This window comes from Siniperca chuatsi, linkage group LG2, assembly GCF_020085105.1.
Source record: "Siniperca chuatsi isolate FFG_IHB_CAS linkage group LG2, ASM2008510v1, whole genome shotgun sequence".
NCBI classification, from domain to species: Eukaryota; Metazoa; Chordata; class Actinopteri; order Centrarchiformes; family Sinipercidae; genus Siniperca; species Siniperca chuatsi.
In genome coordinates, this window is record NC_058043.1 from 13,962,520 (window position 1) to 13,988,937 (window position 26,418).

Below are 26,418 nucleotides of genomic sequence, written 5' to 3' on the forward strand. Positions count from 1 at the left end.
ATTATCTTTATGCCTTGTTGAAAATGGATAAAAGAAGAGTAACTTCCTTTACACTTGATTATAAACATGATATTTAATAAGCCAGGGTGGAAGAATAACTATCACACTGGCAGAGATCACAGGTCAAATCCTAGATTACTTTAAAGCACCCTCTGTTGAAATACCACCGCACCATTACAGGCTTTGTTTACATAATGAAATAATGGATTGAAGACGTTTATGCCCTCTGAAATTTGTTGTCTGAGATCTTGTTATCAGGGTGGCTACTTAATTGTGACTTGTCCACAAACCTTGAGGCTGTTTGATTACACATATAATGTCTACAAACACCTGAGCAGACTGGACCTGTATTACCAGTTATGATACTATAGGTTGGTGTTCCACAATTTTTAACCATCTACAATGCAACCACAAGGGGGCACAAGCCAGTGTCTTCTTGTGCCAGTCCAAAGTCTGGATAAATGCAGAGGGTTGTGTCAGGAAGGGCATGCGACGTAAAACACATGCCAAATTAAAAATGCGAATCGTGAAAATGACTTCCATACCGGATCGGTCGGGGCCCGGGTTAACAACGACCGCCACCGGTGCTGTTGACCTACAGGGTACCGGTGGAAATTGGACTACTGTTGGTCAAAGACGAAGAAGGAGAGGAGGAAGGTGTGTTCGTAGGCAGAGAGAGAAGAGGAAAGCTAAGAATGTAGGACTGACAGTAGGGATTTTGAATGTTGGGACTATGACAGGGAAGGCTAGAGAGTTGATTGACATGATGCAGAGAAGGAAGGTGGACATACTGTGTGTCCAGGAGACCAGGTGGAAAGGTAGCAGGGCTAGAAGCTTAGGAGCAGGGTTCAAGTTGTTCTACCATGGGTCAGATAGGAAGAGAAACAGAGTAGGAGTTATCCTGAAAGAAGAGTTAGTGGGGAATGTTCTAGAGGTGAAAAGAGTATCAGACAGGTTGATGAATCTGAAGCTGGAAATTGAAGGGGTGATGTTCAATGTTGTGAGTGGTTATGCCCCACAGGTGGGATGTGAGTTAGAAGAGAAGGAGAAATTCTGGAGTGAGTTAGATGAAGTGATGCAGAGCATCCCCAGAGGTGAAAGTGGTGATTGGTGCAGATTTCAGTAGGCATGTAGGTGAAGGGAACAGAGGTGATGAGAATGTGATGGGCAGGTTTGGTCTTCAGGACAGGAATGCAGAAGGACAGATGGTGGTAGACTTTGCAAAGAGGATGGAAATGGCTGTAGTGAACACTTTCTTCCAGAAGAGGCAGGAACATAGGGTGACATATAAGAGCGGAGGTAGAAGCACTCAGGTGGACTACATCTTGTGTAGACGTTGTAATCTGAAAGAGACCAGTGACTGTAAAGTAGTGGTAGGGGAGAGTGTAGCCAGACAACACAGGATGATAGTGTGTAAAATGTCTCTGGTGGTGAGGAAGATGAAGAGGACAAAGGCAGAGCAGAGGACAAAGTGGTGGAAGTTGAAAAAGGAAGAATGTCGTGTAGTTTTCAGGGAGGAGCTGAGACAGACTCTGGGTGGTCAGGAAGTGCTCCCAGATGACTGGACCACTACAGCTAATGTGATCAGGGAGACAGGTAGGAGGGTACTCGGTGTGTCATCTGGAAAGAGGAAAGTGGACAAGGAGACTTGGTGGTGGAACGAGGAAGTTCAGGAGTGTGTACAGAGAAAGAGGTTAGCTAAGAAGAAGTGGGACACTGAGAGGACTGAAGAGAGTAGACAGGAGTACAGGGAGATGCAGCGTAAGGTGAAGGTAGAGGTGGCAAAGGCCAAACAAAGAGCATATGAGGACTTGTATGCTAGGTTGGACACTAAAGAGGGAGAGCTGGATTTGTACAGGTTGGCCAGACAAAGAGATAGAGATGGGAAGGATGTGCAGCAGGTTAGGGTGATTAAAGATAAGGATGGAAATGTATTGACAGGTGCCAGGAGTGTGATGGGAAGATGGAAGGAGTACTTTGAAGAGTTGATGAATGAGGAAAATTAAAGGGAACGAAGAGTAGAAGAGGTGACTGGTGTGGAGCAGGAAGTAGCAAAGATTAGCAAGAGTGAAGTGAGGAGGATGTTGAAGAGGATGAAGAGTGGAAAGGCAGTTGGTCCTGATGACATACCTGTGGAAGTATGGAAGTGTCTAGGAGAGGTGGCAGTAGAGCTTCTGACTAGTTTGTTTAACAAGATCTTGGAGAGTGAGAGGATGCCCGAGGAATGGAGGAGAAGTGTACTGGTGCCAATTTTTAAGAACAAGGGAGATGTGCAGAGCTGTGGCAACTACAGAGGAATAAAGCCGATGAGCCATACAATGAAGTTGTGGGAAAGAGTAGTGGAAGCTAGGCTAAGGGCAGAGGTGAGCATTTGTGAGCAGCAATATGGTTTCATGCCTAGAAAGAGTACAACAGATGCAGTATTTGCTTTGAGGATGCTGATGGAGAAGTACAGAGAAGGTCATAGGGAGTTGCATTGTGTCTTCGTAGATTTAGAGGAAGCGTATGACAGGGTGCCGAGAGAGGAGCTGTGGTATTGTATGAGGAAGTCTGGAGTGGCAGAGAAGTATGTTAGAGTGGTGCAGGACATGTATGAGAGCTGTAAGACCGTGATGAGGTGTGCTGTAGGTGTGACAGAGGAGTTCAAGGTGGAGGTGGGTCTGCATCAAGGATCGGCTCTGAGCCCCTTCTTGTTTGCTCTGGTGATGGACAGGCTGACAGATGAGGTTAGACAGGAATCTCCATGGACTATGATGTTTGCGGATGACATTGTGATTTGTAGTGAGAGCAGGGAGCAGGTGGAGGAAAATCTAGAGAGATGGAGGTCTGCTCTGGAAAACAGAGGAATGAAGCTTAGCCGCAGTAAGACAAAATACATGTGTGTCAATGAGAGGGACCCAGGTGGAACGGTGAGGTTACAGGGAGCAGAGGTGAAGAAGGTGCAGGACTTTAAGTACTTAGGGTCAACGGTTCAGAGCAATGGAGACTGTGGAAAAGAGGTGAAGAGGCAAGTGCAAGCAGGTTGGAACGGGTGGAGAAAAGTGTCAGGTGTGTTGTGTGATAAGAGAGTATCAGCAAGAATGAAAGGAAAGGTGTTCAAGACGGTGGTGAGACCAGCGATGTTGTACAGCTTAGAGACAGTGGCACTGAAGAAAAGAGAAGAGGCAGAGCTGGAGGTAGCAGAGCTTAAGATGTTGAGGTTCTCTTTGGGAGTGACGAGGATGGACAGGATCAGGAATGAGTACATCAGAGGGACAGTTCATGTTAGATGTTTTGGAGATAAAGTCAAAGAGGCCAGATTGAGGTGGTTTGGACATGTTCAGAGGAGAGACTGTGAATATATTGGTAGAAGGATGCTGAGGTTGGAGCTGCCAGGCAGGAGGTCTAGAGGAAGACCAAAGGGGAGATTTATGGATGTAGTGAGAGAGGACATGAAGTTAATTGGTGTGAGTCCTGCCACCAGGGAACAAACAGAAGTTCAGCTTTCTGTGAAGACACTTACATCACGTTACTAGCATTCAGGGGCAAAATTACACAGCTGCAACGAGACACCATTACAGAAGGTTCCTGGGTACGCTTGGATAAAAAAATCCTCAACACACACCTACAGAAGAGGAAATATCAGGTTGCTACACCGAAACAATGATAATGACTATTCAGTCATTTCCCACCTTTGTGTTGTCTGTGTGTATGTGTGCGTGTGTGTGGCAGATGGTTAACAAATCTAAGGTTTTGTTTAACATTAAACACCGGTCCCGCCTTCACTTGCTGTGGGTATGTTCAATTTCAACCATTATGTCATTGCATTTTTTTTCTCATAAAACTAGGTGCAGATGTCGTGGCTACTAAGATACACACATGGTCAACTTCTAACACTTTTAAACCTTATATACAAAAATATTTATTTATTAATCAAGAATATGAGAATATGATACAGTAGCTACTAATGGTAGACACAAGATACTGTGAATGCTTAAGATCTTTCCAAATCTTTCAAACACAAAATGTCCTGCTTTTTGTGTCATGTCCCATCAAACATCAGTAATACTGTTTTTAGACTGTAATATGCTTTATATTGTGTTTTCTGTTTAAAGGGGGATAATCAGAATTTAATCTTTGATTGAAAATCTTTTTAAAGATTTTTCTTGGGAATTTTGCAGTTATTGCGCAGCATACAGTGTAGATATAGACAGAAAATAGGGGGGAGGGGGTTGTGACAAATTTCCTTGGTCAGAATCAAACCGCGGACGTTGCGGTTATATGGTAAGCGACATGTCTTAACCACTAGGCCACGGGACGCCCCCTGATATAAAGTGTTTCTATGCCTTGTGAGAGTTTGGTCGGCATAAGTGACCTCCATTTAAATGTCAGTGGAGTAGCTCAATGCTGTACATCGGTATAACATCACAGATTACTGATTGGTGTTAGTTGCAATCCCCGAGATCTGTTAATGTAAATATTGATATCATAATATCATTCTTCTAAGTTGTATTAAAGTCCCAAGCCATGGTCAGTGTACAGTAGCTTTCTGCCACAACCATCAAAGTCCACACATTTGACTCAACTGGAATGTGGATCACATGGACTTTGACGGTTATTGCACACCATTCAGATTGGGGATCACTGTCCTGTGTCGTAAGGTAAAAACTGTTCAGATCGTGCAGGGACCTTGCATCTCTAACAAGCCATTATGTCAGAAAGTGGAAGCATCTGTGTCATTCCCATCATTGTTGGACCACTGTTTTTACATTTTACAAGTAGGTAGTTTCTGAACTCTAATATCACATAGTAGTGCCACTTAATAGGAGCCCAGAGCACCTGTGTACTATTGTCAACAATCATTATGGTTTCTCAGTATTGTTATATAATCTGCAGTGACAGAAACAAGATAAGCCAGCTGAGGACTGTGCAAAGTGTTTTCACACACCCAAGACATCTAAGTCATCTGTGTCCTCTTCCTTGTAGCCTATCTGTCCTGCTTCTCTTTTATCATTTGAGCAAACTGTCTCACTTTTCTTTCAAACCGACCTGTCTATCTGCTCTTTTTTCCTGTTAGCTCTTATGCTATCTGCACTTCTTGCTCTATCGATTTAACAAAGCTCTTCTCTTACAATGCAATATCAGGCTTTGGCAGCCTTTGTTAAATGTCCATCCTGAACCTCTTCTTTCCTCCAAATCTTTTCCCCCCTCTCTGTCTCTAATCATAAGTGCTCTCCCTCCTTCCACCTACTCCTCCCTTCCAGCGAGCCAGCCAAACCTTGCTTACAACATAAAGAAAACAAAAAATGAGGCTGCACCCACACTCTGCCAACATGAGGTTAGATATGCAACCATACTTATAACCATCCGTTTGTGAGATGCAAATCTTTTCTGAGCAGCGAGCTGAGACTCTGATGTCTCATATGGTAACAGGAAAGGTGTAAAGGATATCTTGTGCACAGCAGTGACACCTGTTTTCAACAGAACATTCACTCTTTCAAACTAAAATTTGGAAAACACATGTATCCAAATAGGTTATCCAACTTTCACATGAAAATTTTGAGGCTGGTTGATCTGTTTTGTTGTTAATTAAAGGAAGATCAAGCATTTCAAATATATAACACCAAACAGATTTCAGGTGATGGAAAATGATCAGTCACATTGTGACAACATTCTTGTCATTCTAACAATTAGCTAGTAACAAATTGACCCCAGGGGCTTATCATTTATTGCCCAAGACTGCTCGTACATAGGACGGCAGGCTCTGCACCATTACTACTCATGTTCTGCATCTGTGCCTGGATTACAGCCTCGGCATGCTCAAATGTTGTCAACAGAACCTTATCACTGGATGCTACAAATACAATACATACTTTTCTGAGAGGAGTATGTTCACAGGTATTACCATGTACCACCCTTCTTATCTTCTTCAAGAGAATTGATATTCTTGGACTAAATCACCTTGAAAATCCCCTTTGAAAATTTAAATAAACATTAAATTAGGAGATAGTGAAAGCCAATAACTACATAATGATTTCTTTAAATGTGTCTACATAAACCCAAAAGAAGTTTAAATGCAATAAATACTCTAAATCTGTTGTGTTTTTATGTTGCACGCTAACGTTTCTTTTTGAATGCCTGCACATATGGGATAATACAATTCTGAAGTCATTAATCAAATCAGCTGACTTCACTATTCACAAGGAAAATGCAGCAGTAATACTTTTTTAGCACTATAAAGGTTAACTGTTTTTTTGTGAGAGGCAGTGCAATCCTGTTTCATTTCATTCTGAGTAACTATGGCGAGTGCTATCAAAAAAGAGAGGAATGTAAAGTATGTGTGGTCAGCAGAGCTTTGAGAAAAAGTTCCCTCGCTAAGACAGCAGAGCTGGTATGGGACCAACAAGCGTGGCATTTACTGAGAGCGAATGTAGGACTTGAGTTTTTTAGCCAATATTAAGAAAAGTAGCCACATCTGTTTTGCACTTTTAGTGAAAGTGCAAAACAGAAATGCTGTGCGTAGAGAAAAACAAGGGTCGATTGTATTTAATCTTGTGACCCTTTGACACTTGACCTTTGACCTTGTGACCCCTTGCCCCACTATTCTTGTCAATGGCCGCCCACTGAACCACGACACTTAACAAAGCAGTGACAAGGACGTTTGTGTGTGTGCATGTGTTTGTGTATGTGTGTGTGTGCAGCGTTCAAATGACTAGTAAGTTAAACTGCAGAGGGAAGTGTATCTAGAGGCACAGAAAGATGAATGTGGGAGGAGGGTAAGACAACAAGAGATAGACTGATGGTAAGGAGGAGTGACTGGGTAGCTGTCACTTCCCACAACCAGCTTTTCATTGATCTTGAATAAGCACAGTTTACATTTAAACCAAAGTCTCCTTGAATAGTATGATTGTCCAGTGAGCAGCACAGACAACCCACCTTTGGAGTGCCCCGTACATGTAATGAGCCTTTCTAAACCCTAATCCCCATTCCTTTTGAAAGAAACAAAACAAATACACTTATAAATATACACTTGTTATAGTGGTTCAATTTGTTAAAGCAATAGTTCGACATTTTATGAAATGCACTTATTCCATTTCTTGCCAAGAGTGAGATGAGAAGATTGATACCACACTTAAGACTGTCTGCTCAATATGAAGCTACAACCAGTAGTCAGTTATCTTAGCTTAGCTTAGCATAAAGACTGAAAACAGAGGGGCACAGCTAGCCTGGCTCTGTCCAAAGGTAACAAAGCACCTCTAAGATTCACTAATTAACAATTAATTTAAGCAGCACAAAAACTAAAGTGTGTCTTGGCCCGGCGCAGTGACTTCCTGTAGTCTTGTCATCACTGTGAGGTTGCCAGGCAGAGATTCCAGGAAGGAAATTGTTTCTAGTCTTTATACAATTCAGTATTTTCAGACCAGGATGTGGCAAATGAGAAAATGTTCTATCATTTGACAAATTATAAAAGCATTTAGCGATAATAAGATAAAAAAGTTACTTATTAATGTAACAACACAGTACATGCAGTAAAACAGTCATGAGTCCAAAGAATGAGCAGACTGACCAATGATCTACGGCTCAAGTTTAGGAAAAGTAACTACTGACTTGTCATGTCCTAACAAACATCAAATAGATGTTGATTGGAACTGAGCAACCAACCAGTCATTATCATAAAAAAAAAAACACACTATGACAGAATACTGCCAATATGTATCTGAAAATCAAACAAATAAAATCCCAAATCTGTAAATACTCTGCAGCAGCTGGCAGAAAGAGGAGGTCATCTTATATGGAGAAATATAAGCTTTTTATGGGTGAATAAATGTTAAAAAGTAGTGGTGACAAAACATAAAAAATATATATATATAGGCTACATACAGTATTAGCAGTTTGAATTAAACTGAGGCTCCCTGGGAAAATTTTATGCCAAACTCCCTTTAAGAAATACGACATATTAACAAATTCCTTACGTGTCCGCAAAAACACTCTAGAAACACAAGATAAAAGGCATCATATGTCGACAGTTTTCTTGTCAATTTGGCATGAATATAATCCATAATGATAAACTGTATTTCTGTACTTAACATACTTTCCTTACTTCACATTTTGGATGTTGTGAGTTTACTGTGTCCTTTCAGATTTTAACGCATCAGAGACGCAGGACGCATACCTAGCAACATCACTGACAGTGCAATCATTAGATCCACCATAACCATTTAGGAGCAGTGGGTAGACCCACAGTGCACCAACTCCTGTTTTGAGGCCAGTGCCTCAGTCAAGGGCAATGGCAGGATTCCTACAGTAGTACCTCACATACTGTAAATGTCTTCTGTGATTAGAAAAAAAGAGATAAAATGGGTGTGAGAGAAGAAGAGCAGGAGTGTAACAATAAAGTGGGACGAGTGTTACTCTGTACATCGTCTGTATATCACTTTGACCTAGTCATCCACAAGCATATGTATTAGCACTGATAAAAACTTTGCTGATAACCAAGGCTTATCTACTGCAGACTCCTTCACTCTCACACACACACACACACACACACACACACACACACACACTGATAGCAGGCGATAACTCAAACACTGTTAACGGTAAATGACATCATAGTACCCCATTTATTTAAAAAAAGGCAACAGATACTGACTGGGGAGCTGATAGGAAAATAGGCAATAAAACACTGGTGATGATTGAGACAATACAATAAGTCTTTCATGCATATACCTCAGTTATTCAACTTTTATTGCATGCACACTCAAATTTGAGCAAACACACAAAAATTACAGCATTCATAAACAACCACACTAGATGCCAGTGTGCACCACATTGTCCCCTACTGTTTTGTTTATGACTGTTATGTTTGCTGCAGACTTCTCCCATGAACGTTTAGTCATAAATTATAGTCAGTCACCCACTCACACACAGATCAGTGCATGTCCATTCATTTAATTACAGGGCAAATAGTAGTTTGTTCAGTGGTGGCAGCAGCACCTTGTCTAATGATGTGTTCCTTTGAAAGTCAAGTAGAAAGGAAGTTCATCAGTGATAGAGACTGAGCCTACGTGTAGGCTGTAGTACAGCTGTGTCACGGGACTAACCTCGCAGATGCAGAAAAACGTGCTGCTGTCAGGTCAGATCATTACATTTTATTATCTATTTGTCTAAGAATGATTTAAGTTGTTAAGATAGAAATGGAGCTGCAGTAGATTCCTCCTCGGGCATCAGTGACATCATTAGGGAGGTTTGTATCTTTACTGCCAAAGACTGGGGCTGACAGTTTAAAAAGTACAGCACAGTAAATTTTATTGTGTGTGAAGATTCAACTCTGACAAAAACTTCACCGGTACTACTCACATTCTGGGCCAAGTGATATTAAATCTGAATGGGTCGCTTAGCTCTTAGTATTTGTTTATTATTTACAGTTACTACTTTTAATCTATTTAAGTAGTAAAAGTACCACAGGTGCTATGTTTTGTTAAAGGAATATTTTCGATATTTTGTGAAATACGCTTATTCACTTTGTTGCAGAGAGTTAACTGAAAAGATTGATACCACTCTCATATTTGTACGGTATACATGGAGCTACAGCCAGAAGATGGTAATCTTAGTTTAGCTCAGCATAAAGACTGGAAGCATGGGGAAACAGCTAGCTTAGCTCTGTCCAAAGGTTAAAAAATAAGCCTACCAGCACCTCTAAAGCTCACAAACTAATCATTTGTTTAATTCGTACAAAAACTAATGCGTAAAAACGACAAGATGCAGTGACTTCCTAGAGTCCTAGTTCCAGGAACTATCAAACTATTCCTTTAACACTGTCAAACAGATGTAGGTTAAATAAACAACAGACACATGTAGCGTGTGCCACAGGGAATATTTAACCATGGAAAAGACGAGAGTTCACACTGGTTTTAGCAGTCCTTTAAAAAGACATTATTAGCTGTCTAAATTGCATTAAAACTCACCTTCTTTTTGTTGTGACTAGCTGGGTTACTTCCATCCAAGGACCAAATCACGTGTTAAAGTTTAAGCTCTCATAACTTCAAAACACCTTAACAAGCCATGCAGGGAAGATGAGTTACACAGTCGGAGTTATGCTGCTCATTATTTGTATGCTTACATATTATGTATTGTTTTATATTGTTGTTTATGTCAGAAACCTGGACAGACTGGAGGGCAAACCCACTCCTTGCTGAAAAAGCCCTAAACACACCCAAAAATCCAACCCATCCCACCCACAGGCACAAATCCTTGGTCAAATTACCTCGAATGCTGTTTGCCTCCAGCAAGGTATAGCTAGACAAAGTGCCATGATGCAAGCTTTTCGATTTCACTTTCAGTGTTGATCTGACTGTACACCACAGAGCATCGACAAGCTCTGACTAGTCTCGACTGCTCACTTACTGAGAGGACTACCAAGCCACCCTTAAAAGATTTCAAATGTGCAAAATCTGATTAACCAAGCTTGCAGTAGTTCATTCATATACAACTTAAAGTGAGGACACCCAAGACTAGGACTACGACAGGATGAGATTATCTCTGCTAGTCTGGTCCACCTCAGTGTGGACCTGCAGTATATGATCACATTGACCAGACTGAATTACAGTTTGCCTGCCCAATGTTGATATCAGATTTCATCAAATCTATTCTATGAACATAAAAACGATAAACATAGACAATACAACACTGTCCAAATTTAGATTAAAGGGATGGAAATCCAGCAAGGACCAGATTCAGTTACATTTTTTATAACAGCTAAGTTGCTCAGTCGTACCCGGGGCTTCCAATAAGCAAAGTAAGAGCTTTGTGAATTTGCCCAGGCATCTGACCTGTCACATGTTTAAATTTATGTTCCTATCAAAACACGACTTATAGTCTACAGACATGCTATCGGCTCTGCGAGGCTGTACTTAGGCACAGTGGTGCTTTGAGCTAAATGCTTACGTCAGCATGCTAACATGATACAATACAATGACGATGCTAACACGCTGTTTAGCAGGTATAATGTTTACCATGTTCACTGTCTCGGTTTAGTGTGTTAGCATGCTAACAATTGCTAATTACCACTAAACACAAAGTACAGTTGAGGCTGACATTTGGTCATAAACAAACGTATTGGACAAAAAAAATTTGACCTTATGATGGCACTAGATTAAAAGTCAGGGGATCACCAGAGTCAATAGGATTCATCCTCTGGGGATCATGAATCAGTATTTCAAGGGAATCCATCAAATTTTTGTTGAGATATTTCAGTCTGGACCAAAGTGGTGGGCCGAACAACAAACCGATATTGCCATCCCTAGAGCCATGCTGCTAGCATAGGCTTCAAAAATAAATCAAGGTTCAGTAGGCCATGGCTAAGGTACCACCTCTGCCTCACTTTGAGCCAAGAAATACCATGTTAGTGTGTGAATACATTTTAAATCAGATTACCCAGCTGTCTAATGCTAAAGGGAGACGACGTTCTAACAAAGTTGACCAACTCTATTGCAACGCGGTGTTCGAATAATTTAGATAGTGGGAATAAAATATTTACTAGTAAGCAATGACCAGATTTACTTACACCCACCTAAGACCGGATATTTATACTGGAGATGGACAAAATAACAGGAACAACTGGCAAAATCACACAATCCAATGCATCCTTACAATGAATACGATTTAAGCTCAGAATGTTCCGTCTTTGTTGAGACTGGTGTTGAATCAGCTCTATGGTGAATTCTGAAGCGGCAGTTTGCGGTACTGTTGTATCAGAATGTATTATACTTTAAGGTGTTCCTATTATGTTGTCCACAACCTCCACTTAGTGTTATTCAGCACATAATTAGACAGAACAGTATAGAAGGGTCTATTTTCATGGTCTGCTTCCCTTCACCATGAGTTAGAAAAGACTGGGGTTTTTTGAACAAACTATAACTTGTTATAGTTTATGGAAACAATAACAATGAAGGAGGGATTGTGTGTGTGTGTATGATTGTGTATGTTTCCTCTAAACAAACAAGTGGGATTTCAGTGTACAGCATGTGTATCTCTGCGTGTGCAGAAGTAGAGCAGAGGGCCCTGAACAGATCTCAGCCAACCACCTTCTCTTGGCACCAGTTCTTCTTTTGTTGTGGTTCCTGTCAGAAACAAAAGATCCATATTCCATCTCTTCAGTAGGGCCCTAAACCACTGGCCCTCTTTGGAATGACTGGCTTTCATCTAACATCCAAGACCCAACAAGCATAGTCAGGGCCTGCTGACTGGCAATGTCTCTGAATTTGCACTAAAACCAAAGAAATAACAAAAAAAAAATTGTAAAAATTGCTATATTTTTGAAAACACTAGCTGCAAACAAAAATATTTCAAGCTGTTCTTGGAGCTGGGCCTGTAGTGCAATTCAGACTGTTTAAGGTTGATTTCAAATACAGGTTTGCTTCCAGGAAGGGTGGAGCACACTGCAAAATCGTCCAAGTAGACACCAAAATTGCTATGGAGAGGTGATGGCAAGTATTAAGCATTTTCCCCGCATTCACTGTTAAATATAAGGCACAGATTACTTTGCTGCTTTTTTAAGTGTGTAATTACTGTATATTCAAGGTCAGGACTATTTGACTTAAGACCTGTGATTAGTGTTGTTCACAGACAGCTTGTCCTCCAACCGGAAGGTGGGAGTTCAAGCTCACTGACAGCAAGGATCAGCCCAGCTAAAGTGTGTGCATATATATGTGTGTGTTTAACTAATGGCATTAGTTTGGTTGCAGAAGTGGAGGGGACTTAATTTATTTCTATACATTCATATCAATCTAGCAAATAAATTATGATGACATTTTTGTCATGCTTTTCCTAACTGGTATTAAAACAAAATAACTAATATCTAATAATTTGTGATAAATAATGTAATTGTAATTGCATATTTACTACAAAGAGCACTGTCCTTTACTGCCTTATCTTTGATTGATTTTCAGTTCTTTTTAGGAGAATATTAATTGTAAATAAAAACATAGATTAAATTATTTCTATGCTTGAAAAACATGCAGAGGAGGTGAACGTACCGTTTTCAGCCCTGATTCTTGCCTGCAGGTTTTCCTTTCAGGCTGCATACAGACTGCAGTTAGGGCAGCCTGGCCTGAGAGGCAAAACAAGGGGCAAAAAAGTCTGAAAAGCACTCATTGCTTCTCCCTGCTAAAGCTTCATTCCTGTGTGGTAATATTTGAAGATGAGTGTATCAACTTTTCTATCCTCCCCAGTGGAAATTACACCCTTGTGTGTGAAAGGCATGGAAAGCGAACTGGCCAGTGTATTCTTCTTCTGGAATCATTACAGTAATAAAAACCTGTTACACTAGTGGCTCTAAATACATTAATCTGCAAGGCGGGATGGAAATGTAGATTTAAAGTTGTGATATTTCAAACTGTAATAACTGTGGGCTGAAAAAAGCTGTTGCTGCTATCAACCTATCACAAGTATTATGTGTGCAAACTCCAAGTACAGTCATTTCAAATCCCAAAGGTTTTACAGAGTTCTCAGTGAAGACTGACCAAAATTTCATAAAAACTAACGTAGACAGAGTTTTAATTTTAGATAAGCACTCACATTCAAGCAGCCTTAATAAATCCGGGCCAAGGCCAACAATGTATTTTGGGATATTACTGTAGTATATTTTCCACTTAAGAGCCAAGCAGCGCGACCTCGGACATTATGCATGAAATGTAATTCCATTTACCTCAAGACAGCGTTTGTGTAATAATCTGAGAAATTCATTTCCCAATAGAGGATGGGTTATCCGCCAAAGTGTGGTTTAAAAAAGTTAACAATGCTTTTCATTTCAAGCTCTAAATGTTGTGAACTGCAGCACAAGCCCCGCTTGGTCCTTCTGAGTTACAGCGGCTGTTGTGAAGGAAGGCCCGAGCCTCTCCCTGTTCCGTGGCAAGTGCTCTGGTATCAAGTGCAGCACAGGCATTACAAAGGCTTATCATAAATGCAAACAAGTAGGCAGAGATTATTGATTCAACCGCCTGTTGGCCTGGTCAGCTGACTGACTCGCAGCTAGTTTGGCAGACTAGCTGGTTGGTTAACTAGCTCAGCAGGCTGGTTGGCTCACCCATTTCTTCTGCACTATTGTGGAAACAGGTCGAGTGCATTGTCTTTGGACAAAGAGGCCATGCACGACCCACAACAAAAAGTGACATCAGCGCAGAGGAAAAAACAAAAACACTGCAGGGGAGCGAGGGAGCAGAGGAGGAGGAGGGGAGGAGAGCTCCCATGGCATTTTACTCAGAAGTGCAAGGAAGCTGATATTCATCTCATTTAAGCCGAAGCATTATGGGAACAAACTGGTGACACAGGAGACGTTATAGTTGAAGCTCTTTCTAAATATTCCCAGTCTCTCAATACGCCAATGAACACAAGTGATTATCTAAAACCTTCCTGTATATACAGACTACTGTATATTCCAAATTGATCGATTATCATGCATTGCTGAAAAACACTGGCAACTTTAAATAAGGAACTTGTTTTCTCATTGTGAAATGGTTGTAACAGTAACTAGCTTGGATTTCTACCAAATTATAATATTCATTTCTCTTAATGCAGTTCAGTATATTATTTGGCTTCCTTATAAGAATCAAATCACAGTGCTCCCTGATGCTTGAGGAGCTTCAAATTCTTTCACAGCACAAACAAATTCATAAACAATCACAAATCCACCTGCTTGTCACTCTCAGCTTTTTTAAATGCCTCCTCTACAACGGTAAATTAAGTTTGAGTAGTGCACAGCCAGAGAGCAAATATTAAATACATGACACACGATCTGCTGAGGAGAAACAAACTAAACTTCCACCTCCAAAGATCAATTATCAGTGGCATCTGCTGAATGTTAAGTGTCCTTGTAGGTTTCACTTAGCTCAGGGGCCTGCTGGGTGTAGAGAGGCCTGCTGACAAGGATTGGCCATTTCTCCTTAATCTCAGAAGGAATTCTTTTTCAGCAAACCAGAACCAAACCAGAAGTCCTCAGACATGATTAGGAGAGGAGAAAGGGAAAGACAGAAGAAGACAGAGGCAGGGAGGCAGAGAGAAGAATGAAAGAGAGGACAAGATAGACGGAGATCAACAAGACAGAGACAGAAAGACACTGAAATGGAGGTAGAGACAGATGAGACAGAGCACCACCCCACCCTGATTCCAGTGAAAGCAGGTTAACACAAGCAGCTGGTTAAAAAGCAGCGTTGATGGCAGTTGAGTGCGGTTGGTCTTCTTATTTGCCTGGGTATCTGCAAGCCTGCACAGCACAAAGACGCCTATTGTCTTACGGCAAAAAACAGGGCCAAGGCTCATGGCTGAACATAATGTTGCACTTCATCGATACATTAACATGACTCTAATGATACAAATCGTTTGTCCACAATGCACCTTTTGACAGCACCGGAGTCCAGTCAGAAAGAGTGGAAGCAAAAGACACGCGTCCAAACTCCACTTCTACCGACACACAAACACAAGAGGAACTGGTAGTCTGATCAAACTTACTCTCTTCTTCATTCGCATGAACAAATGATGCTGCTCTTGACAGAACATCCAGTGGTGTCTCCATGCTTGGATGCCTGTGGGACAGAGGGGAGTGTGAGTTGCAGAGTTTTACAGATATCGGCAGTAGAGATGTCAGCATATTTAGAATATAATGGAACTGTATGGCACTCGGCTTGTGGTGCTCAAAGGGCCAAAAAAAATAAATAAATAAATAAAAAATAAAAAAATAATAATATATATATATATATATATCCAAAACTCTGCAATTCACACCAAAACAATCTATATGAATAAAAAATATGTATTTTTGATTTGGGGGTGTCCCTCTAAACGATTAATGATTATAGAAATAATATAATAATTTTCTGTCGTTGGACTAATCATTGCAGTTAAAATATACATAATACATATACATAACTTTTAATACCTATAAAGACTTTGCTGATAATACTTCTGCTACTTTAATCTAAGTTTGAATGTAACATTGCTCCTTTTGAAGGGTATGAATACTTTCTTCAGTTATTGTCCTATAGTTCGTTACATGACCTTCCTGTGAAAGTTCGCATTTTTGGGGGTTTTGTCCTACAATGTTGGGCCTTTAGTCTAGCTGCGCTATGAAAGGTATTTGCGGGTGAAAAACGCTCCAGCGCGCTTCTCGTCCCTCTCTCTGCATTCCTCAGATACCTTTCCCTCATTTCTCCAGGAAACTAGCGTTTTGAGCAAGATTATCATTAAAAACTATTCCTGCGGCTCCAGACTAAACTGCAAACATGTCAGGTTTGTTGTGGCTCGTCACAACACAACACTGTCTACGTGGTGAAGAAATGCGACAAACTCTTCATACGACCGACTTGGACAAAACTGAAACCTATTAAATGAGGCGCAAGTGCGTCCACTTTTATTCCCAGCAGCCCTGTATTCATATCAGCCCGACTCAGTGCTTCCTTATCGGTCTCTTAAGAGGTGTCCAGGAAGGTCCACAGCGAAATAAAAAGGCAAAATATAGCTTTAACTTGAAGTTGGCACTACAAAAGAGATGTATCGCTACTTGATTTTGTGATTAGGTTTCACTCTCTGCACTCCTTTCCACCACACAGAGACAACATGTCCCCAAAGCCCCGGAGGAAAGCATAGACATGAGAAAGTTTGGGAACCCGCCAGTGCCGAATCATATCGTGAATGAAATTTCATCTTCGTATTACAAGGCGGATATTATTCCAGCCCTGTCTTAAATCTGCTCTCAACGCTTCGCTCTTCATTTACACGCTGAATACTTCACTAAAAGACTGACTGAATTTGCATCATAGGATCCAAAAAAAAAGAGCGCACTCTCTCATCCTACAAACCCGAAACAACGTCAGTCAGACACAACTTTATGTTTAGCTGCACATACCTCCTTCAAGCGCCACTTTGGTATCTTCCAGTGTGATAATGTCCACACAGAAAAAATAAATAAAAACTAAACACAAGCGCAGAAATATATCCCACAGAGAGTCAAAACAAAAGCCGCGGCTAAACGGTGCTGTAGGGAAGACAATAGTAGCAGAGCTGTCGGGACAACTTGGTTGTAAACTGAACGAGGAAGAGGAGGAGGAGGAGGAGAAGGAGGAGGAGGAGGGAGGGCAGGAATGCCTGGAATGATGGAATTCAGTTCCTAGCAGGTGGTGAAAGTGAAGCGCGCTGATTGGTGGAGGGCTGAAGCAATGATATCAGCATATATTATGATAATAGAGCATTGCATCACATCCTCTGAAGGTCAGGCTGCCGTCGCTGTGTTTATTACTCAGGGAGTCTGAGGTGGGGAAGCATTTAGAAGAGGGTTCAGGAGAGCTCCCTCCCTTAACAACCAAACACATTCTGTTCCTACCTGTTCATAACCGGTTCTCATCAAGCATATTTTACTACATTACTGCACAACCTGTCTACATTACAGTTTAATGTGTCATCACTACTGTACATCAGTCTACCTCAGTATTATATTTAATATTAGATTTGATTTTATTCATTTTTTATATATATATATATATATATATATATATATATATATATATATATATATATATACATATATACATATACATATACACACACACACATGATTTTATTCCAATATTTTAACTTCTGCACTATTTAGTAATGTTATTAGTTACACCTGTGCTTTTCCTGCTATAACATAAAAATATCGGCAGAGAAAAAGGTCTATGAACATTGTAATTTTTGATGGATTTCATGTTCATGTTTTTTGCATATAAAGTAATAAAAATATAAGAATAACTTTCTCAAACAAAACTGCATAATAAGAAAAGAAAATGTGAATTAATCTCTCACTTCAATCTGTCACAATCAAGCTTGCGCTTCATTAATCCAGAGCAGATAGCTGCAGAAATCAAATCACTGAGGACGAGAGAGAATCTAATATTTATTGTACGATTATAATTTGAGTCACATTCTGTAATAATATTTTGTAAAAAAAAGTGAGGTGTCATAAATTATGAATACATACATTTCATCATCACTTATCACTAGTGGTAAAGACAGGTAATCCTAATTATGTAGACCTACAATGAAAACAACAGAAACAACAGCCCAAATAAAGTGAGGCAAAAGAAAGCAGTAGTGGCTAAACTTAATTTCCTCACATTGTGGACTCATTTAGGATTTTTTTTGTGTACTTAAGTGAGGTTAAAAAAAAAACAGCTTCTGAAAACAGAGTAATCATACATGCCGTTGTATTAAAACGTTTATTAAACCCATTTCTTGTAAGTGAATTAGACTACAGTCAGTATTTGTAAAGAACCAATCAATGCATAGATCGAACCGGCTCGTAACATTAGGGCGGCAGAAAAAGGTTGTATTCTGTTTGCTATTTTATGAATACTGACATAAATATAGTACAACCATCAAAAACACTGTTAAAACATGATAAGTAAAGAGATGAAAGATTTGAGATCTTTGGCAGTGTGAGAGGGGGATAAGAAGTGTGCATGTAACACCAGTCCACATCTGAGGAGAGTTCAATAAAGTCCTCTCTCAGCACAAAGGCGAGAATTACCCACAGAAATATAATTCTCAATATCTGCACTATTTCAGCATCTTAGCTGCCCATCATCTCTCATCTAGGTAGCAACATTCACACAGAACATGCACACTCAATATAATTCAAAAGATGTAAGATGACACCAAAGTCTTTTCTTCATTATACTCGCGGTACTCGTTGCATGCGGTGCTCACACTGATTTTGTGCTGTGGCTCCAGACATAGCCAATTCAGCAGTTCCTCGCCAGTCACTGTAGCCGTTACCCAGAAAGGTCCAGTCTGTAGTACCATTAAATGTCAGCCATAATTCAGTCAGGCTCGTGAAATGTCACCCTCTTTTCTACAACTTGTGAATTGCATGATAAAGGCCATTTGTACAGACAGTTCTACACTATTCAAACACTGACTTACACCTGGTGATCCCACTCATAGAGGCTATGCAGTGATACACATCCAGAGGTGAGTGTGTGTGATTGTTCCAGCCACTGTTTGTCAGATTAAAATCAGAAGATGGGCGTCGATTGTGTGGCTCACAGTTATAGACAAAGACGGGTTCCTAGTAAATGGACAGGATCAGGACATCTGTGAGGCAGACGGCTTCCTCCTCCAACCCCTCCACATCTTTATCAGTTTCTTGGAGCTGTACGACACCGTCTTCCACAAGCCTGGGGAGGACCAGGACACAAAGTGCGCTCAACATTAACAACCACATTAGAAGAACACTATTTCTACATTAAAACAGTTGTTAATACACAGTAGAAGAGTTAACAATACACTTGTCTAGAGATGTCTAGTTTGTCCAAATTAACATTTCTTAAATGTGGACAATCTTTCATAGGATTGTCCATGTTTCTAATTAAAAGGTACGAGGCACACAATGCTTAAAGGCCACGTTAAAGGAATAGTTTGACATTTTGGGAAATTTTGGCTAATTTGCCTTCTTGCCAAGAGGTAGATGAGAAGATTGATACCAATCCTACATCTGTACATTAAATATGAATCTACAGCCAGCAACCAGTTAGCTTAGCACAAAGAATGGAAACAGGGAGAAACAGCTAGCCTGACTGTCTAAAGGTAACAAAATTCACCTTCCAGCACTTAACCTAACCTCATAAATTGTCATTTTTACACCTCTGCTTTTGTGCAAATTAAGCAAATGCGATATAACATGTTAATTAATGAGCTTTAGAGGTGCTGGCAGGCGGATTTTGTTACCTTTGGACAGAGCCAGGCTAGCCTGTTTCCAGTCTTTATGCTAAGCTAAGGCTGGTGCCTGTAGCTCCAAAGTTAGCATACAGACGTGAGAGTGGTATCAATCGTCTTAACTCAAGAAAGTGAATAAATGCATTTCCCAAAATGTTAAACTATTCCTTTAAGGGATGTGAAACACCAAATCAGCCTATACAAACACAACCTGCCAATGTATTCTGCCAAAATATCAAACAAATTAGAAAAGAGTGCCTACCAGCTGTAGCAATGCCTTTGACACTCTGTGTTATACTGGATGATTTCACAATAGATGAAATACCTGAGGAGGAAGCAAAACATGCAATTATACAACAATTAATATTAATTAATATTAACATTTCATCACTCTGCAATATAATTTTATGACTGCTACTTATGGGTAGAGGACATACATCTCCATCTTAAGAAGAACCTTTTTTTTTGTTTGCTTACTGGCATATAAAAGAGACAAACCTATCCATGAGTTTATGATGGTTAAAATTTCAAGCTCCTTCGACATGACATTAAACTGCTACACACTCGAACTGTCCTGAAAAATGACACTGATCAATCTAACAAGGGTGTTATAGATAAGTGTCAAATTTGTTTATCCACATGTGACACTGTATCTCAGACAGCACTAGGACAATTTGGAGGAATGATGCATTTCAGCATTGAGTTCCAATTAAAAATTATGTTTACTGGCCTAAAATTTGAAAATTACAAGGACCTTATCTGCTACACTACAGGTCTGATTTTGAAGAAGCCAGGAGTGATGATGCAACTTGGCACTGATGAGCCTTAGGGATGACATGTTTATTCTATTCTGGGCATGTTAGACAATATACTGGCTTTGTTAGTAAGTTGGTACATTATATTCCTAACATTATTTATATGTAGCATAATCCTACCTTATCTAATACACACACTGTATCGGCATGGACCTGTACAACCAACGTGCACTGTATCTCAGATGAGTGAATTTTATTAAACTTTTTCTATCCATCTATCCCTCTCGCTCTGCCTTCCCTCCCTCCATCACCGTACATCATCTCTAGAGAACTTCCTCCCTTATCTTAGTATCTTTTCCTCTATTCCACATCCCTCCACCCATTCTTTAGTCCGAACCTTGTTGTACGACAGCTCCACAGTCTGGGTCCTGAGCAACCTGCAGCAGGATCTCCTCCACGTCTCGGTTTTTCCCTGGAGGATCGACCAGCTTTGTGATCCTTTGCTGCAGTGTCCGAGGCAATGCCATGAGCTGGACAAACTGGCCCTCTGGGCTTTTGTCAACCTCCAGGCACACAAACAAGAATAAGTGAACAGAGACACATGCAGCAGACTGAATACCAGCAGCAGCACAGACTATCACATCCACAGGTCTCATCTGAGTGGTCAGGCACACATGTTGACCAATACACAGAGTACATTAGGATGAACTGTGTTAATGCATCTCAAGATAATAACACTGGGATATTTTTGTCATCTGTGAAATTAGCATGTGCTTGAACCTTCTAATCTGTCACACAGTAAACCTCCTACAATTATATCTTTAAAATTATCCACGGAATGGAAACATTTCGAATCCAGATCCTATGTAAATGTAGTCTTGTGCTTGGACCCTAATTAATTAAAAAAGACCAATATTCATGTCATGTAGAGCCTGTCGCTGATGTCTCGTCATCAGATACTGGCTCATAAACCATTTTGGGTTCACACTATAGTCCTAAAGATACTGGATTTTCGCTAGGACTATACAGTATAGTATTAGTATCTACTGATACAATATCAATATTTGAGATGTTAAAAATATGACAATTAGATTATATATATATATATATATATATATATATATATATATATATATATATATATATATAGAGTCCAATAATATTTTGTAATAGAAAAACAAACATGTTGATGATGAAATACCTTAAAAATCACGTAGTGACCGGGACATTTTACACTTTACACGCAATTTCTTGTTATTTATTGGCCGACATATGCCCAGCCAATTTATCAGTCTAGTTCTAGATGCTGATCCTTAATACTGTACATTGTATTGTGGAACAGAGCTATAAAACAAAATATGAATAATAAGAGTGAGTATAGCGGACTTGTTTTTTTCATGAATATGTATAAAACCAGGATTCATTTCAAAGCATTTATTTCAAAGCAACTATTTCCCAAGCTTTTTTCCTTAAAATTTCAAGTGAAATGTTTGACTGAAATCTGCTTCCTGGGGTGATTGCAGTAAATCATACATAAATTCAACCTGCGTAGGTGGCACTACAAACAAAAAGTATGAATTTTATTAAACTTTATGTACTCAGGAAGAAGTGGGAGAAGCAATCATTGGAGTGGGTGAAACTACGTTGACTTAAACTTAGTTAAACTCAACATCTAAAACACAGCCACTCACTGCTGTGAGAATAAACTGTACATCAGTCTGGAGTTGGTACATGCATGTGTTACTTCTGCTGCACTGTTTAATGACGTACAAGGGCACAAGTGCATTTCCCAAATGCCCGGCTCACTGCGCACAATTCCCCAAAGCACTGTTCACTGCAAAATGTATTACTCACACACGTGTGACACTCCTAACCACTTTCTAAACATGTTATTCCAGGACGGTGTGGGGAGTGTGTTCTTGGTATAACAGGGAGTGGTGTTGACAGTTAAATAATAAAAAGAAGATGAAACCTTACACCAAGAAAAATGGAGAGGAATATGTATCAATGACATTTAATGTGCAAACAGACATACACACATTTTCCATGTTGTACTAGTTAATACTGTATGTAAAGCAGGTAACACGGCAAAGTGTCAAGTCAGTCACACCCCATTTAAAGTGTCCTACCAAGGCTGTGAGCACACTGTGTTCCTTTTAGTTTAAAAATGTATTTGTCTGAAAGGAATGACACATAGATAATAGTTTCAAGGTATCAGATTAGTTAGTAGCAACAAGTTAATAGAGCCTCAGTTTATGCAGCAGATGCCTTGTAAATCCACAAACTCTGTTTCAGAGGAATGAAACTCATGGATGTTTAACATTTTACACCATCGTGGTCCACAGATAATAAATCCACAGTGAGTTAAAAAGAGGCAAAACCATAGATACAGCACACAATGTTCTGTACATATCAAATGAGATCATAAAAGTAGGTGTGTGTTCTGTGCATTTGTGTGTGTGTGACATGTTTTACCTCCAGTTTTCCTTGTTGAGGTTTGTAGACCACCTGAGGGCAGTCCCGTAGGATGTTACTATACAGAATACGGAAGTGCTGAATGTTGTCTTTGACGATATTGGCCACCTTGGATTTATCTTCTCCAATCACCATTCGAAAATCCCCTTAAGAGGCACAGACAAAATGTTTCCCTCAGGTGTAATATATTTGCTATGATATCTGCTTTACAGTTTTCCATCTTTGCTGTAGCACCATACTGTAGCTGTAACAAGTTCTGAGATATTAAACTCCTTCTGGTATTCAGTTTCCAGTGTAAAATGTCTGCCAGTGATACAAGTATCAGAGTCAGTCATTACTGCGAAATTAACCCTGACAGGGTGATTCTAGATTCTGCATCACCCTGTCGTGGTTAATTTTGCAATAACGACCAGCTCACTGCACATAATCCCTTATTTAGCTCATTACTCATGACATTAGCTTATGCTTCTGTAGCTTGGGAACCTACAGGGTAACAATCCCCTTGTTAGCACATTCTTAGCATGTAAACATTTGTAGGGTCAACACAAAGAAGAACGTTAACAGATGTTACTACATCTGCATAAATCAACCAAATTAGTTCTGAGAGATGGATTACAAATAACGTCCAGCATGTTGAATCGCACTGTATTTGGATTAGTATTCAAAGTTTTTGAACCACACAGGCCAGACCGTTATTACAAAGAAAACCACAAGCTTGGATAATCTTATATTATCAAGTGTGTGCGCATTACATGGGAGAGAAAGAACAAAAGAGAAAATATATTTAAATCTAAACCTAGAACGCTTATTTCTGTGTAATTAAAGCATCTGATTTGGTAAATTTGTGTCCAAGCATGCATGCATCTTACAAATGTGTACGAGTTTAATTTTCTTCAGGTTTTTGTTAGCTGCTCGTTACCAGCATAAGAAAGACCGGCTATCTGCAGGAAGAGGTCTTCCTCAGTGAAGCTCTCTGGCAGCATGAGGAAGGAGGCTGTCACAGCACTCTTCAGGTTGGCCACCAGAGCAGCACGGAGTTTTCCGTTCTCACTCTGCACCAGCATTTTCACCTGCGTGGGAACACATAAAAACATAAAATATAAGAGCACAATAAAATAATCAGTTTTATACAGCTCAGTTTTTCTGATTGATCCAAGTCTGATCATGGTACTGACTGGTTTGTGAAGGCGTCCAGCAACATACATGGTCTTCCAGTGCATCAGGTCATCTATCAGAGACTCTGTACTAATCACACCATATTTGATTATCTGAGAAGAAGAGGAAAAGGCCATTAAAGTATGTAATTAATAAAGTCTAGCTAGACAAAAACAATAAAAAGCTTTACTTCTGCCAATATTGATTATTAGGGTCGGTGTAGAAAAAGATGTCATTTACCCTCCCATCCACAGGCACCAGCGTGTTGTAGTATACCGAAGCCCCGTGTTCATTTTGTACGGAGCTGATCATCGTGGGCCCCAGCAGCTTGAGGATGGAGTAGTGTTTGCGATTCTGCAGCAGATTCATGGTGTGCCACGTCACTGGGTCGTCCACCGCAAACACAAAGTCCAGCATGTTCTTCTGTATATATTAGAGGAAAACACAATAGAGAACATCACATCATCTAATACAATGAATTAGCATACAGCCTCCCTCTCTACATTCAAACATGTAGAGAGGGAGGCAATAATTCAATATTGTTGTTTAGCAACTTTTATTGGAATTATATTGCGATGATATGATCACATCATGTTAATAAAGTTCTGATGTCCAAATTAATGAAACAGAAAAAATTGTAACTAATTGTTAAGATAAAATAAAGGAGTTATTGTTACACACGTGTGAAGAGTTTTGTTTGATGTATATCAGTGGAGCATAGTTAATTGCACTGAAATAATTTGATTATTTTATGTTATATTTTTGGAATAAATATTTGAAAGATTGATATTTGTAATATTGTGATGAACAGTGTATTTATTCATATTATTATTATTATTCATTTTATTAATATAGTGATATTATGCAATTTTCACTGTTTGTGTGTGAGGGTGAAAACCTACAAACCCCTCTAACATTGGACAGCATGATAAGTGATGTGTGTCCTTTTTGGAAAATGGACCATTAGTCTAACTTTATTTATACAAGCACGTGCAGTCTAGAAAGGCTACACTACAAAGTCACTTTAACGAAGTTGTAGCCTACAGTTAACTTACAGTGAAAGTTTTATGTCATGAGCAGGGTGGGCAGATGTCACTTACATCCATTTGACCTTGGCTGGTCCCGTGTTGTTTGAAAACGCCAGATCCATAGGCAAAAGCTAAACTGATATCCTGTGGAAACTGTGACAAAATCCGTCTGTAAAACACACCGGTTTGCAAAGCTGGAAGTGTCATTTTGAACTAGCTAGGATAGCTTTCCAGCAACAACAGGGACTACTTTATCAGCAGGATAACCGACTAAATAACGTGTAAAACGAAGTTCCAGCCGCATTAAGTAACAGACACATTTCAGACTGAGAGGCTCAATGATATTAAACACCACCACAGCAACTGAATAGCTTTAAAAGTATCAGTTTTATCGTTTAACTGCGTCCATCAGCCTGTCAGCTGTGTGCTTGACAGGCGCCTAAAATTTACGTAACAGAATCTGCTGCGGGCTGGAGGCTCATGGGAAATCGAGTCAGAGATGGAAGGTAGGCTATCTCAACCGTCAAACTGCCGTAAAAAAGCCTAAAAATGACTACTGTGCGAGTTATTTTTGCATTTAGCTACGTCTATGATTGTATACAGTCGTGAAATGTAAATTGGGCAACACACTGCTACATTTTAGTGCAGCGCTTTGAGTGGAGAAAAAAATCGTAGACGATTTTTACAGCTCTAAATTTAGCCAGCAGAGGGTGGTTTTTGACCAAGTTCAGCTAGGTGGAAATGAGGTAATGCAGATTTGTATGGATAGTTGTGTACACCAAGATCAGAAGCTCCCAGCAACTGCAGCAGTCAGTGTCTGCTGTATTGTGCAGTGTGTGAAAGTCCTATCAAAAAGGAAATTATTTTAAAAAAGAATTATGAAATTAAATAAACATGAAGTCACATTGTCCTTTGACTTCATTTAAAGCACCTATAAATAAATGTCCCTCATTCTGAGAAACATGTTTATTTCCATCTCTTTTGACTTAGTGCATTTATTTTTCAGAGTTTAATTATAATTGTGAGAGTATCAGAATGCACACTGATATATTTAGCTTACATTTTATGTCTGAAGATTTTTTCATAAAGCGTATTTGCTGCATGTGAATTGCTAACCTGAACAATCATAAATGCCGTTTTGTTTTGTGTGAAAGAATAGAATAGACGCAATGAAAGTCAGGGCTGGTCATTCAATTAGATTCGTTTTTCATTTTCTGTGGTGTTTAAATTTTGTATTGCATTACACATCTTGTAAAAATCTATGAGAATTGAATCATCCTGAC

The 26,418-nt window shown here is 39.7% G+C and overlaps 2 protein-coding genes and 1 long non-coding RNA gene across 4 annotated transcripts in view; 1 reads left to right on the forward strand and 2 right to left on the reverse strand.

The window, feature by feature from the left end:
• The window catches only part of vgll4b (vestigial-like family member 4b), a 45,692-nt gene extending 28,630 nt beyond the window's left edge, over positions 1-17,062 (reverse strand). Inside the window, exons 1-2 of the mRNA XM_044175420.1 lie at positions 16,877-17,062; positions 15,484-15,557 (exon numbers count right to left, since the gene is read on the reverse strand). Coding sequence (XP_044031355.1) covers positions 15,484-15,547 — 64 coding nt within the window. The 5' untranslated portion in view covers positions 15,548-15,557; positions 16,877-17,062. The remainder of the gene's footprint in view (positions 1-15,483; positions 15,558-16,876) is intronic.
• Positions 7,222-13,305, forward strand: LOC122866145. The gene is made up of 2 exons (XR_006375620.1): positions 7,222-9,112; positions 10,136-13,305. It is a non-coding gene; the product is annotated as an uncharacterized LOC122866145 (long non-coding RNA).
• Positions 17,063-17,889: 827 nt separating the features above from the next.
• On the reverse strand, positions 17,890-25,627 carry tamm41 (TAM41 mitochondrial translocator assembly and maintenance homolog). 2 transcript variants are annotated; one of them, XM_044173136.1, is made up of 8 exons: positions 25,208-25,627; positions 24,348-24,530; positions 24,128-24,220; positions 23,872-24,022; positions 22,953-23,098; positions 20,875-20,980; positions 19,985-20,047; positions 17,890-19,184 (listed from the first exon to the last, which is right to left on the reverse strand). In XM_044173136.1, the coding sequence occupies exons 1-8, from the start codon at positions 25,340-25,342 to the stop codon at positions 19,093-19,095; spliced, it is 969 nt and encodes a 322-aa protein (XP_044029071.1). In that variant the 5' UTR covers positions 25,343-25,627; the 3' UTR covers positions 17,890-19,092. The 2 variants fall into 2 exon arrangements, with proteins under 2 accessions (XP_044029071.1, XP_044029063.1); XM_044173128.1 differs by having other exon boundaries at positions 20,875-21,040; positions 25,208-25,621.
• Between the last annotated feature and the right edge of the window lie 791 nt (positions 25,628-26,418).